Below are 24,068 nucleotides of genomic sequence, written 5' to 3' on the forward strand. Positions count from 1 at the left end.
ATAATAATAGTGCTAAGCCGTTGTCATTAGCCCATCTCTCTCTATCCCATCTCCATCTTTCCTATACCGTCAGGCCTATTTGGAGAAGTTGATTTAGTTTTGTTTGGAGATGAACAGCAAATTATATCTGATCCGTTTCACTGTTCCGGAGCAGGTGGTCTGAGCTGAATATAGAGGGTTATAAACCAACTAATAAGCTCTCAGGAGGGTATACTGTATCTCTCTGTGCTTTCCTCTAATTATTCATCAGCGAAGTCCTCAGCACAGCTTGCCAGAGTGCCCTTATAAATCTCAAACAGGGCTGTTGTGCCTTATCATATGGTCAAACTTTCCTGGTCATTCTATTTTAACTAAAGCACAGGCATAGCATTGTACACATAGCACTGGCTATGGAGTTTCTGGTAACATATTGGTTTAATTTTAAATATACTTATGTATTAATGAGAACATTAGAACATTAAATAGGAGAGATGGACCTAAAAGCAATGAATCAAAGCTGTAATGGTGAGGATATTAAAAGTCATTATTAATATCAAATATCAATATGTTTTGATAAAATTCAACAAGCCCAAATTCAAAAACCCTGAACAGCCAACAATTAGCGCTCTGAGTACATTGTTGAAAAGTATGACATTTAAAAACAATGGAAACAAAGAAAACCTTAAAAGGTCACCGCTAATGGTAGTTTAAACCACAAAAGGGCAAATGGATCGATTTCTTCTCTTAAAATTAAGGTTGTTAAATTTGCCCCCAGAGTTGAATTATAAGTTTAATTATATAGTATTTGATGGTAATACATATTCCAAAAGTAGCCAAAAGATACTGTCACATTAGCGAAACTTTATAGACAAAAAGGTCTAATAGTGTAGTGATGCATGAAGCACCACTTACTCAGAGGTCGATATTGGTTTAATATGACACGTTTGAGTGTTCAAAGGTTAACAAATCTGAATCCGTTGCGAAATTCACGTGCGAAAAAAAACAACTTTTGCTTCATGTGAAATTCAAGACTGACTGCATTTCGCCGATTGAATTTCGCCATACGAAGGAAAATGCGACCGTATCCCTAATGCAGACAATCTAAAGATATTGTCTTATTTTTAGGCTAAAGGCAGGGAATAAAATTAGACATGGAATGTATGTGCTCCATTATATTCCTATGACATGCATTATGTTGGCCTGCTTTACACAAATATGGCTACAAAACACTTTGTTTTTCTTTTTTAGTAAGCATAGTTACCCTTAAGCGCGCTGTGACTGATCTATGAAATGTATATGTATATGTGTCTAACATTTATGAGATGGAAACACAGGTGTGAGGCCTGTCATTTTAACAGGTTCACACTGAGGCTTTCAAGAACTTGGTTAAACTCAAGGCTTCGTTTTGTGTGTCACAGTGACACATCCTCATTTGAGCATTCCTGTAGAAAAAAAACATAAAATAATATATCAGCCCTTAACTTTGCCTCTCTTTCTCACAAAGAAGCAGATACCTTAAGCCCTGCCACCTGAGACGGGCCTTGATTCTTCTATCTGGAGCCACAAGATTGAGCTCCCCAACTTCCTACTGACGTGACTATCTTTGTAAAAAATTAACATTGTTTTCACTGAGTTATTCATTCCACGTGAGTCTACATGCAGGAGTGTTTGAATGTGTGTAGATGGTGGGTAAGCCCTTTACTGTAATAAGGAATGATGGATCCTCTCTGTGTGATTGGGGTAATTTGTCTCATAAGCTCTGATTGGCTGGGTTCATGCTGCCAAATAATTTGGACGGTAGTCGGAGTGAGAGCTACTCTTTTTCAGATTGTTTGGATTTATTTCTTTAAAACTTTAGCAGCGTAGTCTAAAGTCAGGTTCTAACATGCAATTAGAGAATATAGGGTAGAGAATATAATATCTTACTATAATATATAACATTAAAATTGGCAGATATCTTTTTTGGGGGAGGGGGGGGGGGGGGGGGGGGTCTGGATATCATATAACATCCCAACAAAGACCTTTTCAGTCAAGCACTTAAGCAAATAACTGAGCGACATTAACGTTCCCAGACTCCCAAAGCTACTGACCTGACCTTGCAAGAAATGACATCACACAAGCAACAAAAACATCAGGCTACCTTAATAGGGTTACAGGATCTTAATGGGAGAATCTGAGTTTGAACCTGGGCTTTTTTTGTTGGGTGTCTTGGTATTTATCTAGGTAGATTTGTCAACGAATAAACTGCAATAGAAAACCCTCATAATGAATAGAGCAGCATTCAGAGAGTTTGTGAATACGAATAGAAACGAGAAGAACATCTTAGTGGACACACGGATGCAAGCACAGGCACACATGCACGCGCACTCATCCATTCGCTCACATGGACTCGCACTCAGTCTTGGAATTTTCACTTGGATACTGTACATTTAACTCATCCGTCTCTGCCAATCCTTTCTGCACAAAGACCCAAATGAAAAGTAAAGAAACATGAATTAGATCCTGTAGTCATCTAGTGCAACAGAAATCCAAACCATAGACACAGTGTAAAAAAAGTGGTGCGAGATAACTCCGCCCCCTAGAAGCCTCTTTCAACAAAGAATACGGTGTTGTCCCTTGTTCTTGTTGCTTGATTGGATTTGTCCATTGTTTGTTTAGCTTGGTCAGTTTGCTTTGATTGCACGTCCACAGTTTCTGTACCAGCAAGTCACCCACGGTCCGTCACGTCACTGGAATTGGCACTGTAACTGCGTTACCGAGTGGCTATTCCGTCATTCCTCGTTGGAGGAGCTGGAGGTGAGGTTGAACCCAGTGGGATTGTGGGATGCTGTGAGAGTGGCAACAGTATGAAGGAGGACAAGGACCAGCAGGCAGAGTTTGAGTCTGCTGTTGCACAGTCTAGAGGCCGCTGACGAGGTCAGGGATGTCCCGTGCTGACACGACGGGTGAGTTCTTTTGAGAGTGCCTTTGGAGCTGTTGTCTGCCCTGCTGTCCCATCGGACATCGCAGCACTCTGTCTCTGCGTCTGAGGGGTTGTCCTCTTGGAGCCCTAGGCCGGCAAAAGACACACGTTAGGGTAGAGGAAAAATAAAAGTGTTCACAATAAAGGAAGAAATCTTTTTGAAATCTAGTTATTAGAAATGCACTACTTGTATTCATGTTGCTTTCATAAGGTTTGGAAAAACTTTGATATAATATTCAAGAAAAGTTTTAATTTAATAACGGTCATGTGGTGTGACCATCAGGTAAAAAGTGTACACATCTTAATAATTACTTTTTTCAAGGGACAAATGTTTTCTTTGCAAATAATACATTATTAAAGGTGCAGTATGCAATTCCTCAATATATATATATGTGACCCGTCACAGAAACCAGGGACACAAGTCGGCAGCACAACTTTCGAGCAAAATGAGAAAGAAGAGTTTTTTTTCAAAATTGGTGATTTTCAATTTTTTGGAGAATCTGTTAATTGAAATCACGAAGAAGCCTCTCCATGTTTGAGATAGCAGTATTGGTATATTTAAAAGCTTACATTTTGAGGTTGAAATTGGCTTGTTTTCGGAGATTCTAGCATGCAGTAGGGGCGTGGCGTGTCATTGTCTGTGTGTATTTCCATACTGAATAACCCGGCGCTTTTGCCCCCGCCCTCCAAGTCAACCACATGGCTACTTATTATGCTGTGCTCTGGCCAGCTCTCTCTGATATCAAAATTCAATGAAGATGGATGCCGCAAAGATTGTCGCAGACGAGATGAACCGTCTGGCAGTTACACCGAAAATGTTTTCGCCGCACTTCGTGGGCTCGGGAAACTGAACCGGAGGTATGGGCGCAGCGCGCTCGCCCTCAGTGCTTCAATACGGCGGCTCGGCTCGCTGACAGCGGTGGCTGGCTGTTTCATATGTGACGGAGAATCGAAATAGAGGATGCAGTTAAGACCTTTGCTGCTGCGATGAAGGCCTGCCGTGCGTGTTTCTGAAATGTAAGTTAAGCTTCATTTGCTCTTTAGTCGTTATTTAAGATGCTGAACCTGCTGATGATATAATGTGCTTGCGGACATTTCATTTGTGTGTGTATACGCACATAAGAAAGTGGTGTAAAGAGATTTGCAACAGTAATTTGAGGAGGTGAAATGTGATTATTTGGAAAATTGCAGAAATGACTGCTTAAAGAAAAATGCCAGCAGGCATTTGCCTCCTACATAAACTTTAATATTGTTGACATTTTGGGCACACGAGCGTTGCGTACTATTTGCGCTATAGATATGTAGGCCTATGGCTTATTGGTCTTTGTTTGTTGTTGTTGGTTTTGCGTTATATGTATATGGCATATTGGTCTTTGTGTGTGTCACAGTGTCTGGTTTGTGTTCCCTGGGTTGCCACTAGAGGTCCTCGTTCTCACGGTGTCTTTCACGTTTGACTTCATTTCCCAGCATTCTGTCTGTCACTCATCAGTTCATTGCACTCAGCTGTTTCCCATCACCTTGTTAGTTTGAGTGTATATATACCCTGTCTGTTTTAGTGTTTGTCACGGAGTCGTTGTTATTCGTCACACCACTTTGGAGGTCTGTGTTCTTGCCTTTTATTGTTTTGATTCTTGTTTATGGATTGCCTTTTGGTTTTGACCCCTGCCTGGACTGGTTTTATGATTTTGGATTACCCGAATAAACTGCTATTGGATCTACCCCTGTTTCCTGTGTGTGGTATCGTGACAGAACGACTCCGTCACGATGAATAGATCCAGCAGTTCGGGATTCCATAACCCTTCTCCTGTGTATGGGGAAGGAAGGGGACCACAGAGAGGAGGTTCGCAGGTCGGGGAGGAAGCGCCTCGACTAAACATTTTTCAATGTTTTGGCTTATGGGCCCAGCAGACTGAGGAAGCAGCGGCGGCTAAGGCTTCAGCGAACTCGTCCATCAGAGATGGTGAGTCGTTTCTGGGGACTCGTCTGGCAAAGTTCTCCGGAACTCGGGGAGGTTGCAGGGGAGGAGGTGGTCGACAAATTCCACGACACCATCCTCCGCCTTGCCATTCTTCTGATCCGGAGCCGCCGGACTGGTCCAGTACAAGATTCTCACCGCTGGTTCCACCCCGCACAAAGTCATCATCGTGGGGCTCATCTACCACAAGGTCCTCACCACTGGTCCCGTCCAACTCAAGATCCTCGCCGCTGGTTCCGCCCAGCACAAGATCTTCGCCGCTGGTCCCGTCCATCTTAAAGCCCTCGCCACTGGTTTCGTCCAGCCCAAGGTCCTCCTCACCACTGGTCCTGTCCAGTCCAAAGTCCTCGCCCCTGGTCCCGTCTAGTACTGAGGCTGCAGCTCGCCATCAAGGACGGAGGAGGAGGAGAAGGGCCTCGTATCTCCCCAACAACCCGGTGGTCCCGAGTCCGGTGGTCTCAGTTCCGGTGGTCCCAGTGCCGGTGGTCCCGAGTCCAGTGGTCCCGAGTCAAGTGTCTGCTGTTCCTGATCCGGAGCCAGTGTCTGCTGTTCCAGAGCTGGAGCCAGTGTCTGCTGTTCCAGAGCCAGAGCCAGTGCCTGTTCCAGAGCCGGAGCCTGTGTCTGCTGTACCTGAGCCGGAGCCAGAGCCAATGCCTGTTCCAGAGCCGGAGCCTGTGTCTGCTGTACCTGAGCCAGAGCCAGCGCCTGTTCCTGAACCAGTGTTTGTTTCTGTGTTTGTGTCTGTTCTTGTGGCTGTTACAGTTTTGGTGTCTGTTCCTGAGCCGGAGCCAGTGTGTGTTCCTGAGCCGGAGCCAGTGTCTGTTCCTGTGCCGGAGCCAGTGTCTGTTCCTGAGCCGGAGCCAGTGTCTGTTCCTGAGCCGGAGCCAGTGTCTGTTCCTGAGCCGGAGCCAGTGTCTGTTCCTGAGCCGGAGCCAGTGTCTGTTCCTGAGCCGGAGCCAGTGTCTGTTCCTGAGCCGGAGCCAGTGTCTGTTCCTGAGCCGGAGCCAGTGTCTGCTCCTGAGCCGGAGCCAGTGTCTGCTCCTGAGCCGGAGCCAGTGTCTGCTCCTGAGCCGGAGCCAGTGTCTGCTCCTGAGCCGGAGCCAGTGTCTGCTCCTGAGCCGGAGCCAGTGTCTGCTCCTGAGCCGGAGCCAGTGTCTGCTCCTGAGCCGGAGCCAGTGTCTGCTCCTGAGCCGGAGCCAGTGTCTGCTCCTGAGCCGGAGCCAGTGTCTGCTCCTGAGCCGGAGCCAGTGTCTGCTCCTGAGCCGGAGCCAGTGTCTGCTCCTGAGCCGGAGCCAGTGTCTGCTCCTGAGCCGGAGCCAGTGTCTGCTCCTGAGCCGGAGCCAGTGTCTGCTCCTGAGCCGGAGCCAGTGTCTGCTCCTGAGCCGGAGCCAGTGTCTGCTCCTGAGCCGGAGCCAGTGTCTGCTCCTGAGCCGGAGCCAGTGTCTGCTCCTGAGCCGGAGCCAGTGTCTGCTCCTGAGCCGGAGCCAGTGTCTGCTCCTGAGCCGGAGCCAGTGTCTGCTCCTGAGCCGGAGCCAGTGTCTGCTCCTGAGCCGGAGCCAGTGTCTGCTCCTGAGCCGGAGCCAGTGTCTGTTCCTGAGCCGGAGCCAGTGTCTGTTCCTGAGCCGGAGCCAGTGTCTGTTCCTGAGCCGGAGCCAGTGTCTGTTCCTGAGCCGGAGCCGCCCGAGTGGTCGTCACCGCCCTGGCCGCCCGAGTGGTCGTCACCGCCCTGGCCGCCCGAGGGGTCTTCACCGCCCTGGCCGCCCGAGGGGTCTTCACCGCCCTGGCCGCCCGAGGGGTCTTCACCGCCCTGGCCGCCCGAGGGGTCTTCACCGCCCTGGCCGCCCGAGGGGTCTTCATCGCCCTGGCCGCCCGAGGGGTCTTCACCGCCCTGGCCGCCCGAGGGGTCTTCACCGCCCTGGCCGCCCGAGGGGTCTTCACCGCCCTGGCCGCCCGAGGGGTCTTCACCGCCCTGGCCGCCCGAGGGGTCTTCACCGCCCTGGCCGCCCGAGGGGTCTTCACCGCCCTGGCCGCCCGAGGGGTCTTCACCGCCCTGGCCGCCCGAGGGGTCGTCTGCTTCGCCCTGGCCGCCCGATGGACTGTCTGCTTCGCCCTGGCCGCCCGATGGACTTTCTGCTTCGCCCTGGCCGCCCGATGGACTGTCAGCTTCGCCCTGGCCGCCCGATGGACTGTCAGCTTCGCCCTGGCCGCCCGATGGACTGTCAGCTTCGCCCTGGCCGCCCGATGAACTGTCTGCTTCGCCCTGGCCGCCCGATGAACTGTCTGCTTCGCCCTGGCCACCCGATGGACTGTCTGCTTTGACCTGGCCGCCCGATGGACTGTCTGCTTTGACCTGGCCGCCCGATGGACTGTCTGCTTCGCCCTGGCCGCCCGATGGACCGTCTGCTTCGCCCTGGCCGCCGGCTAAACCATCACCCCCTGTTTCTGTTCCCTTCCATGGACCTGGCCCCCCATCCCTCCCCCTGATCCTCCACCGTTCCACCTCCCTCCTGGTCTCTTGTTTTGTTTGTTTTTTGTGGGTCTTGGAGCGTCTGGTAGCCGCTCCGTAGAGGGGGGGTTATGTCACAGTGTCTGGTTTGTGTTCCCTGGGTTGCCACTAGAGGTCCTCGTTCTCACGGTGTCTTTCACGTTTGACTTCATTTCCCAGCATTCTGTCTGTCACTCATCAGTTCATTGCACTCAGCTGTTTCCCATCACCTTGTTAGTTTGAGTGTATATATACCCTGTCTGTTTTAGTGTTTGTCACGGAGTCGTTGTTATTCGTCACACCACTTTGGAGGTCTGTGTTCTTGCCTTTTATTGTTTTGATTCTTGTTTATGGATTGCCTTTTGGTTTTGACCCCTGCCTGGACTGGTTTTATGATTTTGGATTACCTGAATAAACTGCTATTGGATCTACCCCTGTTTCCTGTGTGTGGTATCGTGACAGAGTGTTGTTGCTGGTTTTGCGTTATACTGTATGTATATGGCATATTGGCCTTTGTGTGTTGTTGCTGGTTTTGCGTTATATGCAGGCTATATGGCATATTGGTCTTTGTGTGTTGTTGCTGGTTTTGCGTTATATGTATATGGCATATTGGTCTTTATGTGTTGTTGCTGGTTTCGCGTTATATGCAGGCTATATGGCATTATTGGTCTTTGTGTGTTGTTGCTGGTACGTTGCAAATAGAGGGGCAGCACAATTGTTTTTCGCCTAGTGCGGCAGAAGTGCACTCATTCGAAGTGTAAAAAAAGCTGTAAAGCACATGGAGGAGCTTTACAGGGGGTATGGCTTATCTAAATGAGATGTAAATGAGCCCTATTGTCACCCCCAGCAGCAGAGACAGGTGAGAACTGCACAATCTTTAGCTCGTTTTCTCCTCTTTGAGCTTTTTTAAGTGCCTACTTTAAAATGGCCACAACTTCTCCAAATATTATCAGATTTCCACATGTTACACATCGTTGGAAAGCTTGGATATTACACTCTCAGAATCTATGAATAACTCAAAATGCCCCAGAACCGACTTGTGTCCCTAGTTTCCGTGACTGGTCACATATATATATATATATATATATATATCAAAACAAAATATAAAAGTATATATCTTTTATCATAGCAGAAACGACACAAAGTAATACTTCGCTAAAAATAGTAAAGATGACGAACGACAAGAAAGAACAAGAAAATGAGCAAACAGTACACAAGAGAGCAAAAGCTCTGGGCAGATCATAACCCTTCTTTTTCCAGTTATATTCCTCTGAGCTTTCCTCTTTTGTAATGTCTCTCTCACGCCGGTTTCACACTGCACGCGTTAGCAGAGCGTAAGCAGCGTGTATGTTTTTCGGCGCCCATGTTAACAGTTTAGAGCATTCACACCGCACGCAGAGGCGGCGCGGCAGCACGTAGCAGGAGCAGAGCAGGAGCAGCAGTGCCGCGATAGTTTCGGCGCCCTGGAAATTTTTGCCGCGCCGCTTACACTGAATTAAAGTGATAATGCATTGATCATGGCCAAAATACACAGCAGTTTTACCCAAAAATCACATTGATGATATCTATTGTGTTTTAAACAGTCAATCAAATGACCTTCATTAATTTAAAAAGAAAGCAAATTTCCAAAAACAAACTTGTTACTCAAACTACAGAAAAAAAAATTCACCAAACGTTATATCAGGGTTTCCCGCGGCACTTTGTAACTAAGGCGGCCGCCTAAGCAACACACGCCTGCCGCCTTAACTACGTCGTCAAAAAAAATTATATGAGCGATATCCGCCGAGTTACTCTGTCCTGTTTTCTCCCTTTCAATCTTTAAATATGTGATAAGCCTTCGTGTTCGCTTCAGTCTTGTTATCAGCGTGTTCTTCCAGTCAGAACAAACAGAGTGTGTGTGTGTGTGTGTGTGTGTGTGTTCATCTGAGCCTCATTGGTCTGTCACTGCTCGTCAATGTCAGAATATTTGAGATGACCAATCAAATCAAAGTAGGCGCCGGGCTTTATGTTCTCAGCGCGAATTTTAGCACTAGCAGAGCGACTCACAGACAGGAGCGACTCGACGCGCTTCAGTTTACGGTTGGTCAAGTACGAGATAAGATGTAAGTTGCTAAACTAAACAACATTTCCTATTTGAGAGTTTTTTAGGTCATAAATGTTAAACGAATCACAAACATAATCACGCAAACTAATAAACTTTTGTCTATTTTCGCCATTTTGAACTGAAAATATGTGTATGTGTCACGTACAAATATGTCACGTACCACTATGTGACGTGACTCATGTAATGTAACGTTAGCCTAATAATTAGTTTACTGTCATCGTGAGGGAACAAGACACATTAACCAGGGTACCCGCGGGATCTTAAAAGCATTGAAAAATAATCTCAAATTAAGGCCTTAAAAGCCTTGAATTTGGTATACAAAGTCTTGGATTTCATTACAAAGGTATTATATATTTTTGCCTTTACTAGGATTAAGTTTATATCATAACAAAATTAACTGAACATTACTAAAAATTCATGCAACGTTAAGTGCACCTCGCACTCCACGTCATAGCAGAAAGCGCGAAAGTGTGCGCACCGTTACTATGGTTACTAGAACAAGATAGTAACGTTAGCCAAGCGTAGTTTGTCGCCTGAAATAGGAAAGTTTCAGTTTAATCCGCTGTGGCCACAAATGCCAGAATTCAATAATTTAACCCCCAAATCAGAGCTTTTCTGTTAAAAGAAATTGTTTTCTACCCGCTCTTTTCAATAGTAGCTGGCAACCATGCGCGCGCTCTCTACACTGCTCAAGAAGCGTGGATGATCTGAAAACACAGACAAGCTGGAGTTCAGAAATCTTCATTTGAGATTTTCAACTTAAATTGAAGTATCATTTAGTCGGTCTGTGTTCTGTCACGAGCCGCTTGCGCTGTTTGTGCGAACAAAATGCAGGCTGATATCCAGCAGTGTTTTTAATGTTGATGCAATGTTTCCCGAATATCCACACAACTTCAAATGTGACATTGATTTTATACAACAGTTAAAAAACAAAACAAAAGGGTAACGTTAAGTGATTTACTACATTTAAAACAGTATAGCCAGGCTTATTGCTCAATTTTGCAACGAAATCTCGCGTCAAACGCTGCCAGTGTGAAAGCAAAACGCGCGTGTCCTGCTTCCGCTCACCGTACGCACTGCTCCTGCACTGCTTACGCCCTGCTAACGGGTGCAGTGTGAAACCGGCGTAAGTCATCTCTCTTTCTAAAGTCTTTCTTCAAATTATTTCCACAGCTCTCCTCTCAACTCTCTTTATCCTCTCCCATCATGAGTGGACACACCCCCTACTGCTGATTGGCTCACTCTTCCATCATGAGCAGACACACCCCCTACTGCTGATTGGCTCACTCTTCCATCATGAGCAGACACACCCCCTACTGCTGATTGGCTCACTCTATCTCCTCTCCCATCATGAGCGAACACACACCCTACTGCTGATTGGCTTACTCTCTCTCCTCTCCCATCATGAGTGGACATGCCCCCTACTGCTGATTGGCTACAAGTTTGTTGTGGTGCTCTCCGATTCACTTTCAACAGCGTTTTTGTTTGTTTGATTGTTTTCATATATAAATCAATATTCTTCTATAAGTGCCTGAGCATGTCACCAATTCTGACATTAGAGTTTGTAGGTATGATAAATAAGCGGTGAAGTATTATTGTTAAAATATTATTTTATTTTTCTAAGAGGATTATATAAAACAATTTTAATAAGGCTTTTTGATTCACATCAGACATTAGAACACTTGTGTCACCCTGACATTAAGATTAAAAACATGCTAATAATAGAAGAAGTGCAGTCAGGTCATTGGATCCATGAATAGCATTTACTGTATGTCGATTTAAATAAATTATTTCTTTAAATAGTTCACATTCTTCATAAATATCTCCTATTGTCTCTTACAAAAAACACATCATTGATGACAGGTGTTTATGATCATGTTGTGATGATGATGATGAAGAAGTTTAGCACGAGAGACAAGTCAGTGTTAAGTGGGGATACTTAAATCAATTAAATGGCAGGTAATTACAGTCTGACCACTCAGCCAGTCTGTGTGGTTCTGCTCTCAATCCCCTATTTATCATCAGTCTGTCTCATTATAGCACAAGCCTGCAGGCCATTGGTAGGCCAAAGCACTCATTCACATGCACCACTCAGCATGCGCCCACTGGGATTAGGATAGGAGCATATCCTAGCAAACAGAGTTTGTGTATACAAGTCCTATAGTTCTCAACATTCACAGCAGAGAAAGCCTATTTCATAATTATTCATATCAAATGGAGGATAATTTAAAGACAAAGTATATATTAATCCACTGAGTCAACTCAAATTTTGTGCAAATAGAATATGATTATGCTAATTTATCCAATGAAAGTGTAAAGCAGAAAAAAGGAAGAATTGAAGCTCCTGTTTTAGCCACAAGGTGGCAACGGAGACCAAGTGTTTAATAAAATCAGCAAGACCAATGAAAAAATGCTGCCAAATCAGGCAGTTGATGGAGGTCCAAATCCAATGTTTGTGTAACATCCTGTCTTACTGTGATGCCTTCATCTGGCACTGGTAGTTCCCGCGAAGCATAAATATACCCTTCACTTTCTATTGTCTATAATGTGTTTGTATGAGAAAAGGTCGAACTGCCCACCTGTGCATATAAAACTGGGGCTTCCACCATAGATGAGCTCATCATTGTCAGGCAATATGAAGGGACACCTCTGCTGAACCTCCAGGCAGTACTTCCTGCAGGGGATCCTGTTGCTGCAGTGCATCTGTGTGGTGTTGAAGATCTGGGCACAGAGCCAGTGTTTGTAGACAGTCTGTGCAGAGAGAAAAGTACAAAAGGAGAGCTGTTAGTGCTTGAGTCCGGGTGTACATTGCAATTGATTGCATCATCAGTACCGCGGTAGCAGTCATCGCTTTAACTCTCCCACCTATGTATCTTGGCAACCTTGCAGCCTTCATCATTTCTTTGACTCGAAACCTATCTCTACATTGTTTTGTTTTAAGTTGCATTATGTCTATCTTATGTTCACACACAGATCTATTAATCATGATTAATTGCATCTAACATACAATTTTGTTTATATAATGTTATATATATATATATATATATATATATATATATATATATATATATATATATATATATATATAATGTATGTTTACAAACATATATTATATAAACACAAATTAAGATGTGATTAATCACGATTAATCGATTTGACAGCACTAAAATACATATACAGTACAATATCACTGACCATCAGTAAGACTGAAACCCTCATTTTGAAACACCATGCTATCCACACTGATTTTATAGATGATAACTGCCTAACTTGTTTCTACTTTTCTCTCATCAAAGAAATGTTAAGACAATCTTGGTACTTAAAGTGTGGAGTGTATTTATCCCAGGTTAATATACAAATAAAACATCATTACAAATGATTTCCCCATGTAAGCTCTATGTCCCTATGTTGCAATCAAAACATTGCCCTGTTTTGTGGTTGTTTTTTGTGTATCCCAACCAGGTGTGCATTTAAAGTAAAATAACTCACTGGTTGACTATCATAGTAACCATGCATCGGTGGAGACATTAACTAGCTAGTCAAAACTCTTTCCCTGAACCCAAAGTAATTTGTTGAAACCATGATGGTACAACAATAGAACTGTCGTCACACATGTGGTGGACTAATAAATTCTGTTATTGAATCATTTGAAATAATGTCAGAATATTGCTGTTATGGGTTCGTTATGTTTGCTTCATTTCTAGATTTTTGATTAAATCATGGGTTTTCTAATACGTCAAACTCTATTGACAAAATAAAATCTGTATAATGAAATATGTTTATATATGTAATGACAGATATAGATTATACTGCATGTTGACTTGCTTATTTTGTTCAAGAGTACTGTATGATCTATTTCAGTCCACATGTCCACATACTGATTACAAACTATGCTTTTAACCAAACACAATTAAAAAAACTGTAACTGTAAAACACACAAGTTTGCGATGATGTTTGCGAATGTTCGTTGGAACTACGTTTTCGGGGAACACAGAATCATTGAACTGGGTTGCTAATGACGGCCTTTGCAACCATAGTTAGCTAACCTGTGGAAGACGTGGAGTGTTCAGGAAACCTGTTATTTTTATTTATTTATTTTTGGTGACACTAGCACATAATTGACAGGCTTTACATTAAACATGATTGAGAAATGAGCAATAAAATATTAATCTGAGATCATGTTAAGATTAGAGCCCTTTTGTAGTAGGGGTGCAACAGGGCTCCGTTTGTAGACCATTATACATTTGTAACACCACAGCAGGCATTACATTTGATAAATAACCATGTAAACAAGTTTTGTTTAACACCAAAACATCTACTTTTCCACACAGACAAACATTAATGTGCCCAATCAAACAAGAAAAAAAAAAATCAAACCAAAGCCATTTGCTTTGACAGTTTCCTTAATGTACAACATAATATCCTACCTCAGTGTTAAAATACCAAATGAATGGACCATAATGCATTAACAGTACTTGTATGAAAGACTGAGGAGGCTCTCTGGCATGTTTTCCAGCAGCCATTAGTTATAGCTGAGCCAGCACATTACATCATATCCTCTTGCCCATCAGGAGTCTAATGGAACGTTTCTGTAATTGGCTCATCTTACAGAAACATAGTGAAACATTTCCAAACAAACAAAAACACTTTCTTTCCCGCATCACATTTCAAACCCTTTCTGTGAACAGGCAATGGACCTGTTGCCGCAATACGTTACTGTCAGCTGACAAAAGAGCGCAGGCAGGTCCTATACTCCATCTACAACAACAGCTCAGGCAATTATAAGTGCAATGAATCACTGTCTTTGCCTTAAGCACAGCGCCTTGCCCGCACACAGCAGTACATCATGTCATGTCGCCATCCCCGATGAAATATTTATGTGGCGTCACTCGTGTAAACTCTTTAAAAAGCACTTCCCTTTCAAGGGAACTTCGAGCTGCGTCAAACGCTGCGGGAACGCCCCTGCGTTGTGCGTCATGAAGCACGTATGGAATCAGCCCAATGGAGAGATGAAACGTCATAGGCGGGTGACGTCATCGACCAGGAAACTATAAAGCACCCCAAAAACACAAGCGCATTAGCTTCTGTGCTTTCAGTCGCGCTACATGTGAATCTGTCCCTGTGTGATATTGTCTGTCTTACATACCCTGCACCACACAAACAATTTATCCCTATATATATATATATTGAGAGATTATGGCGGACGAACAGCAGTTTAGAAAGTGTGTTCCTCCCTGCTCGCGTTATTTAACGAGCGGGGATACACATGATCTTTGTGTTGTTTGTTTGGGAGTTCAGCATGCCCAGTTTGCTCTCGAGGGAGCAGACTGTGAGCATTGCGAGCGTTTGCCGTTAAGGACGCTCCGCTCCCGCCGGTCGCTCTTTGAGGAGAGCGGTTCGGTGCGCGCTCCCCGCGGTTCGGGTCCCGCTTCTGCCGAGGCAGAGCGGCGGCGCTTATCGTGGGGATCGCAGATGGATCTCACAGCGGGGTTTGAGACGGGCTCTGCCTTATCTCTCCCTTCACCTGTGAGATCCAGTGCCTCAGTCCCGGGTTCGGAAGCACGCGTTGCGGTTTCTTCCGCTCGGGCTGAGGCACCAATGCTATCCAGTTCTGAGGAACTTGATGTTGTTAGTGTTGAGGGAGATGTGGAGGATTCGCCACCCCACACTCCTGAGAGTGATGAGCTTATGGAGGTGTTAACAAGAGCTGTTGAAAAACTTAATATTGAATGGCCAGTGACTAGACAGGAGTCTGTTTCTAAATCAAAGTTGGATGAGAGATTTTTGCCGTCACGTGTGCAGCCTCCACGCCGGTGCCTGCCGTTTTTCCATGATCTCCACACCGAGGTGTCGAAATCATGGAGAAAACCGGTGTCATATAGAGTGTTTAGTCCCCAGACTTCAACATACGCTAATATTATGGGAGCCAAGGCTCATGGTTATGGTGCGTTGCCTCGTGTGGAAGAGACGCTTGCGAGCCATCTCTCCCCCGAAGCAGCATCATCTTTTAAGGCACCGGCATTACCCACCAAGCCTTTAAGAAACACTTCGGCTTTGGTGGGTAAAGCATATTCGGCAGCAGGTCAGGCTGCGTCATGTCTGCATACTATGTCAATCTTGCAGGCATACCAGGCTGATCTGCTAAGGGACATGAGTGAGAGTGAGGAGGTCAGTACTGACGTAGTTCGCGAACTGCGTCAGGCTGCTGATTTATCCCTGCGTGCCACCAGAGAATCGGCCAAATTAATGGGTCGTTCTATGGCAGCTCTGGTGGCCGCAGAAAGACATTTGTGGTTAAATCAGACTAATATTAAAGAGAGAGAAAAAGCTTTTCTTTTAGATGCTCCTCTTTCTCCCATGGGGTTGTTTGGTGATGCTGTGAATTCAGTTATCGATAAATTCCAAGAAGAAAAGAAACAAACTGCAGCTTTTAAAAAGTTTCTTCCCCTTAAAGTTCATGTCCCTGGGGCTGCTGGGCGGGAGCAGCCCCGGCCGTCTTCGAGCTCATCACATAGAGCGCAGCAGAGGCAGAGTGTCGCGTCTCGTGCTCCCCCTGCTGGACAGTGGGCTCAGCCGCGACACTCTCAGCCGAAGCCTTCTCCCAGTAGAACTGATCTGAGGACAGTTATATTGGCTAAGAAGGCTTCGGCTAAGAAGAAGTCCTGACGCCAAGCCGTTCAGGATGCTGAGGGTGGTCCCCACCGAGGCGGAAAGGTGTTCACCTCTTTTTACGGTGCCCATTCCTCCTCGGTGCCCTCAGGGGCTCGTTCTGCCAACCCCGCCTTTATGCCGGGGCACAGACGATCCCAGCGAGCGCTTTCCCGAGGGACGCTCGCTCCCTCTGAGGAGGGTCTCAGAGCGGTCAGACCAGTTGTTCCCTGCCGGTGCGCCGTTACAGGGCGCTGCGTCTGCTGCTCAAGTTACACCAGAGGCCAGTCTCGAGAGGCTGGTACCCTTAGTAGAATTTCTGGCAGAGTGGAAAAGCCTTCCAAAAATATCTCATTGGGTCCTGCAGACAGTAGAAAAGGGTTATGCTATCCAGTTCAGGTGTCGTCCACCAAAATTCAGAGGGGTTCTGCACACAGTGGTGGGCCCCGAGCAGGCTCTGGTATTGGAACAAGAGGTGAAAACGCTCCTTCAAAAAGAGGCTATAGAACGGGTTCCTCCTCCCAGTTTGGAGTCAGGTTATTACAGCCGATATTTCATCGTTCCAAAGAAGGATGGGGGGTTGCGTCCAATTTTAGACCTGCGCATATTGAATCGCTCGGTAGGGAAGCTAAAATTCAAGATGCTCACTATCAAGCAGATCGTGTCTCAAATCAGGTCCGAGGACTGGTTTGTCACGATAGATCTGAAGGACGCATACTTCCATGTGTCCATCCTTCCACAACACAGGAAGTTCCTGAGGTTCGCCTTCGGGGGCGAGGCGTACCAGTACAGGGTTCTTCCGTTTGGCCTAGCTTTATCTCCCCGCACTTTCACGAAATGCATGGATGCAGCACTAGTGCCTCTGAGGCTTCAGGGCATTCGTATTCTCAATTACATCGACGATTGGTTGATTTTAGCTCAGACCGAGCAGATGGCGGTTCGGCATCGAGATGTCGTCCTCGCTCATATCAGAAAGTTGGGGTTGAGGCTGAACGCAAAGAAAAGTGTATTATCTCCTTCCCAGAAGACCACTTTTCTGGGTGTCGTTTGGGATTCGGTATCGATGCGGGCGCGACTCTCTCCGACCCGCATCGCTTCGATTCTCTCAGCTGTGAAACAAGTGAAGCTAGGCCAGCTACTCACTGTCAAGCAGTTTCAGAGACTGTTGGGTCTGATGGCAGCAGCGTCCAACGTTATACCTTGCGGCCTGTTGTACATGAGACCGCTACAGTGGTGGCTCAGGACCAAGGGATTCTCCCCGAGGGGAAATCCGCTCCGCACGTTCAAAGTCACGCGGCGCTGCCTTCGTGCTCTGGTCATGTGGAGAGAAACTTGGTTCCTATCCAAAGGTCCTGTGCTGGGGGCTCTTTGTCGTCGCATAACGCTAACGACGGATGCTTCCCTCACAGGGTGGGGGGCGGTCATGAGTGGTCGCCCAGCCCAAGGTCTGTGGCAGGATCATCATCTTTCGTGGCACATAAATTGTCTAGAGATGTTGGCTGTGTTTCAGGCTCTGAAACACTTCCTAACAGACCTGAGAGGCCATCATGTGTTAGTTCAATCAGACAACACGTCGGTGGTCTCTTATATAAATCATCAGGGGGGCCTGCGGTCTCGCCGGCTTTACAAGTTGGCCCGTCAGATCCTCCTGTGGTCCCAAGGGAAGCTACTATCTCTGAGAGCAATGTATCTCCCTGGGTATTTGAATGTGGTAGCAGACTCCCTGTCGAGGCAGGGGCCGAGGCCAGGGGAATGGAGACTCCACCCCGAGGTGGTGGAGCTCCTTTGGTTGAGTTTCGGTCGCGCCGAGGTGGACCTATTCGCTTCCAAGGAGACCACTCATTGTCATCGGTGGTTCTCCATCACTCTTCCAGCCCCCCTGGGGTTGGATGCTATGGTGCAGCCGTGGCCGAGGTCACGTCTGTACGCCTTTCCCCCGATTGCTCTGTTACCAGGAGTTCTGGAGAGGGTCCGCCGGGACGGGGTCAGTCTACTACTAGTAGCCCCGTTCTGGCCGGCCCGAGTATGGTTTGCGGACCTGATTTCTCTCCTGGACGGTTCTCCTTTGGAGCTCCCGGTCAGGAGGGATCTACTCTCCCAGGCGGGGGGCACGATACTTCACCCCCGCCCAGAATTGTGGAAACTGTGGGCTTGGCCTCTGAGGGGGCCCAGCTCATAGACTCCGGTCTCTCAACCGAGGTTGTTGAGACCATTCTTAACTCCAGAGCTCCATCCACGAGGAAGCTTTATGCCTTGAAGTGGAAACTTTTCACTTCTTGGTGTGGAGAACACCTGCAGGACCCAGTTAACTGCCCAGTGGGTGCAGTGCTGGAATTCCTGCAGGAGCGCTTCTCCACAGGGTTATCCCCCTCCACACTAAAGGTGTATGTGGCGGCACTAGCTGCTTACCACGTCCCTTTCAGTGGAGTTTCTCTTGGGAGACACCCGCTTATAACTCGTTTCCTCCGTGGCACTTTGAGGCTGAGGCCAGCAGTTCGTACGAGGGTGCCGACTTGGGATCTGGCCATTGTATTAGAAGGTCTTTCCCTAGCTCCTTTTGAACCTATCGAAGAAGTTCCCGAGAAGTTTCTCACTTTTAAGACTATCTTTTTGCTTGCTATCTCTTCACTAAAAAGAATCGGAGATTTGCAGGCTCTGTCGGTTTCACCCTCGTGCCTGGAATTTGCACCTGGCATGGTTAAAGCTTTTCTGCATCCTAGACCAGGTTACGTTCCTAAGGTTCCTACTAATATTGTTAGACCTACGGTTCTGCAGGCTTTCTGTCCTCCTCCATTTATGTCATCGGACCAGGAGAAACTTAATTCACTCTGCCCTGTTAGGGCATTAGACGCTTATGTCCACAGAGCTGCCCTGTGGAGGAAATCAGAACAACTTTTTGTATGTTTCGGGCCACCCAGGAAAGGGTGTCCGGCGTCTAAACAGAGAATGAGCAAGTGGGTGGTTGAGGCTATCTCACTTGCTTATGAGTCGGCTGGCCAGCCTTCACCTTTGGTTGTCCGAGCTCACTCTACCAGGAGTATGGCTGCTTCTAAAGCTCTTTTGTCGGGGGTTTCCCTGAGTGATGTTTGTGATGCGGCTGGATGGTCTTCACCGCATACTTTTATTAAGTTCTATGACCTAGACTTAAGCTCTACCCCTGGGGCACAGGTGCTCTCGTCCTCTGTGCGCTAGTCTCACATGACGGTCATTTGGTCCTATGGCGACGTGGGTATTCGCGTTCCCGCAGCGTTTGACGCAGCTCGAAGTTCCCTTGAAAGGGAACGTCTCGGTTACGTATGTAACCCTAGTTCCCTGATAGGGAACGAGACGCTGCGTCGCTCCGCCATACTCCCGGCACTCCCGTTAGCGCTTCCTTCAAGCCTATCAGAAGCTAATGCGCTTGTGTTTTTGGGGTGCTTTATAGTTTCCTGGTCGATGACGTCACCCGCCTATGACGTTTCATCTCTCCATTGGGCTGATTCCATACGTGCTTCATGACGCACAACGCAGGGGCGTTCCCGCAGCGTTTGACGCAGCGTCTCGTTCCCTATCAGGGAACTAGGGTTACATACGTAACCGAGACGATTTCCTTTCTCAGCCTTGATTCTCTACTGCTTTGGTACGCCTGTAAGTGCTTATTAGATTTGCAGAGAGCAAACCTCTCAGCGGGCGTTTGCTAATGCCTGTTCATATAATGAATCCCTCCTGAGACAGAGGTAAAGCAGACGTTTGTGGAGGATGACATATCACAGAGAGGGGTAAGACCGCAGCCTGCTGTCTCCTCCCCGGGCCATTTAAGGCATGCCTGATTGACATGCAAAGCAAACAGCTTTACAGAGGTGAAATAAGCTTCTGTTGGAGTTATCTAAGGACATTATGATGCACTTGAATCAGCATTATATTTGATAGAGAATAGAGATTGAATAGAATAGAGACTGAACAAAACACTGGACAACTGTATTACACGTTAAAGATCTCAATATTGTCAACATTATTGTCAATATTACTTTCGCAGTTTTACCAAGAACGCTCTCTTAGACAGGAAGAGGAAGATGTAAAATGACTGAACAGATTTTGGATTGTTTTTATGGGACGTTTAAGTGTGGAAAAAAACTGAACTGAAAAAAGTAATTCAAAAGCTCTGTTCCAAAATCCAGGGAGTTGCCTTGCTGGTTACCGATTATTTAGGGAGCCGTCTTTTAAGGCAGCAAACTAAGTCACATGGAACATTCTGTGTGATTGATTTGGAGTGCTTTACATGATGAAAACAAATAGCACTACACACATGAAGCACACTGGAGACATGGCTAAAGTCCCTTTAAAGGGTCATTCGGCAACTCTAGCTATTTCTTCGCTGATTTTCACTTTTGTTGTCGCATGTTTTCTCAGCGAGCTCCCCCTACAGCTGTGAGTCGTATATTTCACAAGAATGTCGTAAAAAAACTCACTTGCGGCACCCTCCTTCCCCTTTCTACCGCTGCTCATGTACATTTGTTATTATCGTAGCCGGCCAACTTTATCATGTGGAGCTCTGTCTACCGAGGTGGGTAATACATCATACACATTGAGGGCGGTGTGTGTGTTTATGTCGAATTGCCGTAAAGCAGTTTGTGTTTCTCGCTCGTTCTCACTTCTCACGAGACTTCCTTTTTCCAACTTACCAGGACGTTAATCCGCATGTTGCAAGGTTGGTTTTCCGCCTAGGAATGCTGGGGGGAGCGGGAAAGTCACCATTCTCACCAGAACAGGTTATTAAACCATCCAAATGATTTCTAAACGGTTTTATTAATTTGAAATTGTTGCCAAATGCCCCTTTAAAGGGTCATGAAACCCTAAACCAAATTTTCTGAGATTTTAACAGAGGTATGTGTGTTGAACACCATTGAAGACAATGTTAGCATCTGTTAGTTTTAATAGTAGGGTGAAAATGGTTAAATTTTAGTTTCCCCCCGCTATTTTCGTCTTCCGGGTTTAAAATCTTCATCGCAGGCTGTGACGTGGCAGAGCACAGTGTAGTGCGTTGATGACTCATCGGTCTCTCATAATTATTAATTAGACACTGTCTCTTAATTATTCATGACACCACGTGGATCTTTCCACAGACATGTCAAACTGTAATATCGCGTAGTAAAGGAGAGAGACAATCATGGGACACAAAATATTCGTGGTGCAAAAGTCAAAGTGGGTTGTATATATTTCCCGGCGATGCTGCCAGGGCTAGACTCTGGCTCCGGGCGGTTGGTTGGCCATCAACCAGGGACACTTCTAATACGTGTGCCGCAAACATTTTACCCTAGAGAGCTTCGAGAACTGGAGAATGGTGGACTTTGGCCTTGTCGATGACCAATGCAAGTTACGTCTTGCGAGTAATGCGGTACCAAGTCCTGAGGACTTTTCTATCCCTTCAGAGGTATGTGTGTGTCTAAAATGTAACCCTGGACATTTTACTTGCCTTTTGTTAAATAAGCGGTCATTATGAACATTTTAGATATTTCGATAATATATCAATTGTATGCTTAATGCGGGAGACTTGTGAATGTGTAGTGTTGACGTGTGGCCCGGGCGACACCGTGTGGTGCCTGTGTGTGTGTGTGTGTGTGTGTGTGTGTGTGTGTGTGTGTGTGTGTGTGTGTACGTGCTTGCGTGCAGGCAGGGCGAGCCTGCGAAATGATTCGGGGTCAGAGAGAGAAGCGGTAGGATGTGCGTTTGGACGAACGACTGAAAACTCTGAAATTATTGTTCATTATTGATCGTACATTGTACAGAGGTCAAAATTATTGTACAAATACGATAATTATCGTACATCTGGCAACACTGCTGGCTGATGACAGTTACCCCTCTCCCCTGCCGTGCCACACCCACTCCCTCCCTTCTTCTCACAGCCATCCACGCCCATTTAAGTTGCATTTTTCAAAAAGATTGTGAGCTAGACTTGAGCTGAAAGAGGGGGGTTTCATGACCCTTTAAGGCAAGTCAATTCACTCGGCAGCCATCTTTGAAACACCTCTCGAGCAGCTATTTCAGTCATGCATTTACATGTGCTATATGCGTATGTGCCTTACACACACACAACTATAATACATTTCTTAATTGAATTAATTATTTTTATAATCAACATTTCTCCTAACCTGAATAGTTTCTGTAAAATGCTGCCATTGCAAAAACTATTTGATAACTTAGAGGAAATGGAAATATTTGTCACAATCAAGTCTTTCTACAGTAGCCCATTCTTCAAAATATCTTCTTTTGTGTTCAGCGGAAGAAAGAAATTCATACAGGTTTGGAACAATTTGAGGATGTGTAAATTATGATATATATATATATATATATATATATATATATATATATATATATATATATATATGTATATTTATATTTTGTTTGTTTGTTTGTTTTTTGCATGAACTATCCCTTTAAACGCAAAATGCCATTGTATGAATTTAATTTGTTAATATTTATATTAATATTACAATTAATTTTGTGAATAAAGGAGCAGTTTTGGCAACTATCCTGAAATTTCACATGTAATGTTCTTAGTCTCGTGACAACCTCAGGGCCAGATAACACAGAATGCGTTTTTGCTTTTAAAAACTTGAGACACGTGTCAGTTGAACTAAAAAAAAAAAAAAGCAAGGTCTAGAGATGCGTTTTTTAAAGTTGCAACAGATGTGAGACGTGAGCGCAATGGTTAAAGACATCCATCTAGCCTGTTTACATTGAAAAACAGTGTAAAAGTACCAAAGATGAATGATGGGTGAAGTGTTGTGACAGTGACGGACAGATAAAAAAATAAAAAGTGTATCAGTGCAGTGAGATGATAGCTTCACACATACTGTAGGCCTCAGACAGTCATGCTTACTTAAGATGGGCACACATGAGCAGGGCCCTGGAGACTGTGAGCGTGGCGACATGCTGGTGGCATTTGGAACTGGCACATGATGACATTAATCCAGAGCTCATTTGCAGTGCTACAGTGTGGTAGGCCTGCGCGTACTGGCAGAGAGAGAGAGAGAAGCTAATTCCTGCAGATCTGCAGAGACTGGGTGTTTTACACACATAGAGCCTTTAATGTGTGAATGTCACATCCTTCATCTGGACTCTTAAAGGCCCACTAAAGTGCCTTGAAATGCGTAGCATTATTCAATGTGTTGATGTAATTTCCACTGTAACAGGAAGACAAGGCGGGACATATCAAGCAGCTTTCGTTTATATCACAGCTTGGGCCAGAGCTGTTGAGCTTGGTAAAGCCACATTTGACAGCTTATGACAGCCACAGTCTAATAGATTACCTTTTAGATTTAATATGAAACTGTAACTAAAGCAAAACAGTGAACATGCTGAGGATGTGTAGTTTGAAAAGTGTGTAATTTATGTTGGTGAATGGCACCAGTTTTTTCTCTTCTACTCGTCATTGCTGTTTCTAATGCCGAGTCTGTCTATCCGTTTCTCCTCCAAATCTCCTCCATATCGCTGTAAAATATAAAATTCTGTGTAAAATTTAAATAGATCCGGTACGTTTTGTGGTCTGCGCCAACGGGCACATATGATCCGCTCTGTGCTACCGTGTCTCTGGATTGGAGCAGACTTTGTGCGAGCAGCAGCGGACTTCATTTGTCTTAATGGAAAGGATTTGTACACTGTCTGGAACATTTCCTATCCCCTTTTTTGTGCATTATGTGTTATTCACCTTATGGAAAATAGTAATTGTGTCAACAAGTGACCAATTTCAGCCGCAGCTTCAGAGTCTATTTGGGGGCGGGATGCTTTAGATTCTAGAGAGTATTTGATTGTACAGAAAATCTGACGAGAAGCTGAAGTTCAGAGTGATGTCATCAAAATCGTTGATCCTTAAATTGGTGGAAGTAAGAGACTGAAAGTTTTGTATCTTCTAAATGCACATTTTGTTTGTTTTGGA

General features: G+C 45.6%; 1 protein-coding gene across 1 annotated transcript in view; it reads right to left on the reverse strand.

Moving 5' to 3' along the window:
- Window positions 1–723: 723 nt before the first annotated feature.
- nalf1b (NALCN channel auxiliary factor 1b) overlaps window positions 724–24,068 on the reverse strand; it is a 194,954-nt gene continuing 171,609 nt past the window's right edge. The window contains exons 2-3 of the mRNA XM_077216648.1: window positions 12,085–12,256; window positions 724–3,028 (exon numbers count right to left, since the gene is read on the reverse strand). Of these exons, the coding sequence (XP_077072763.1) occupies window positions 2,751–3,028; window positions 12,085–12,256 (450 nt within the window). The 3' untranslated portion in view covers window positions 724–2,750. The remainder of the gene's footprint in view (window positions 3,029–12,084; window positions 12,257–24,068) is intronic.

The sequence above is a fragment of the Siphateles boraxobius genome, unplaced genomic scaffold, assembly GCF_051911475.1.
Source record: "Siphateles boraxobius isolate OS27281-9 unplaced genomic scaffold, OSU_SipBor_1 7, whole genome shotgun sequence".
Lineage (NCBI taxonomy): Eukaryota > Metazoa > Chordata > Actinopteri > Cypriniformes > Leuciscidae > Siphateles > Siphateles boraxobius.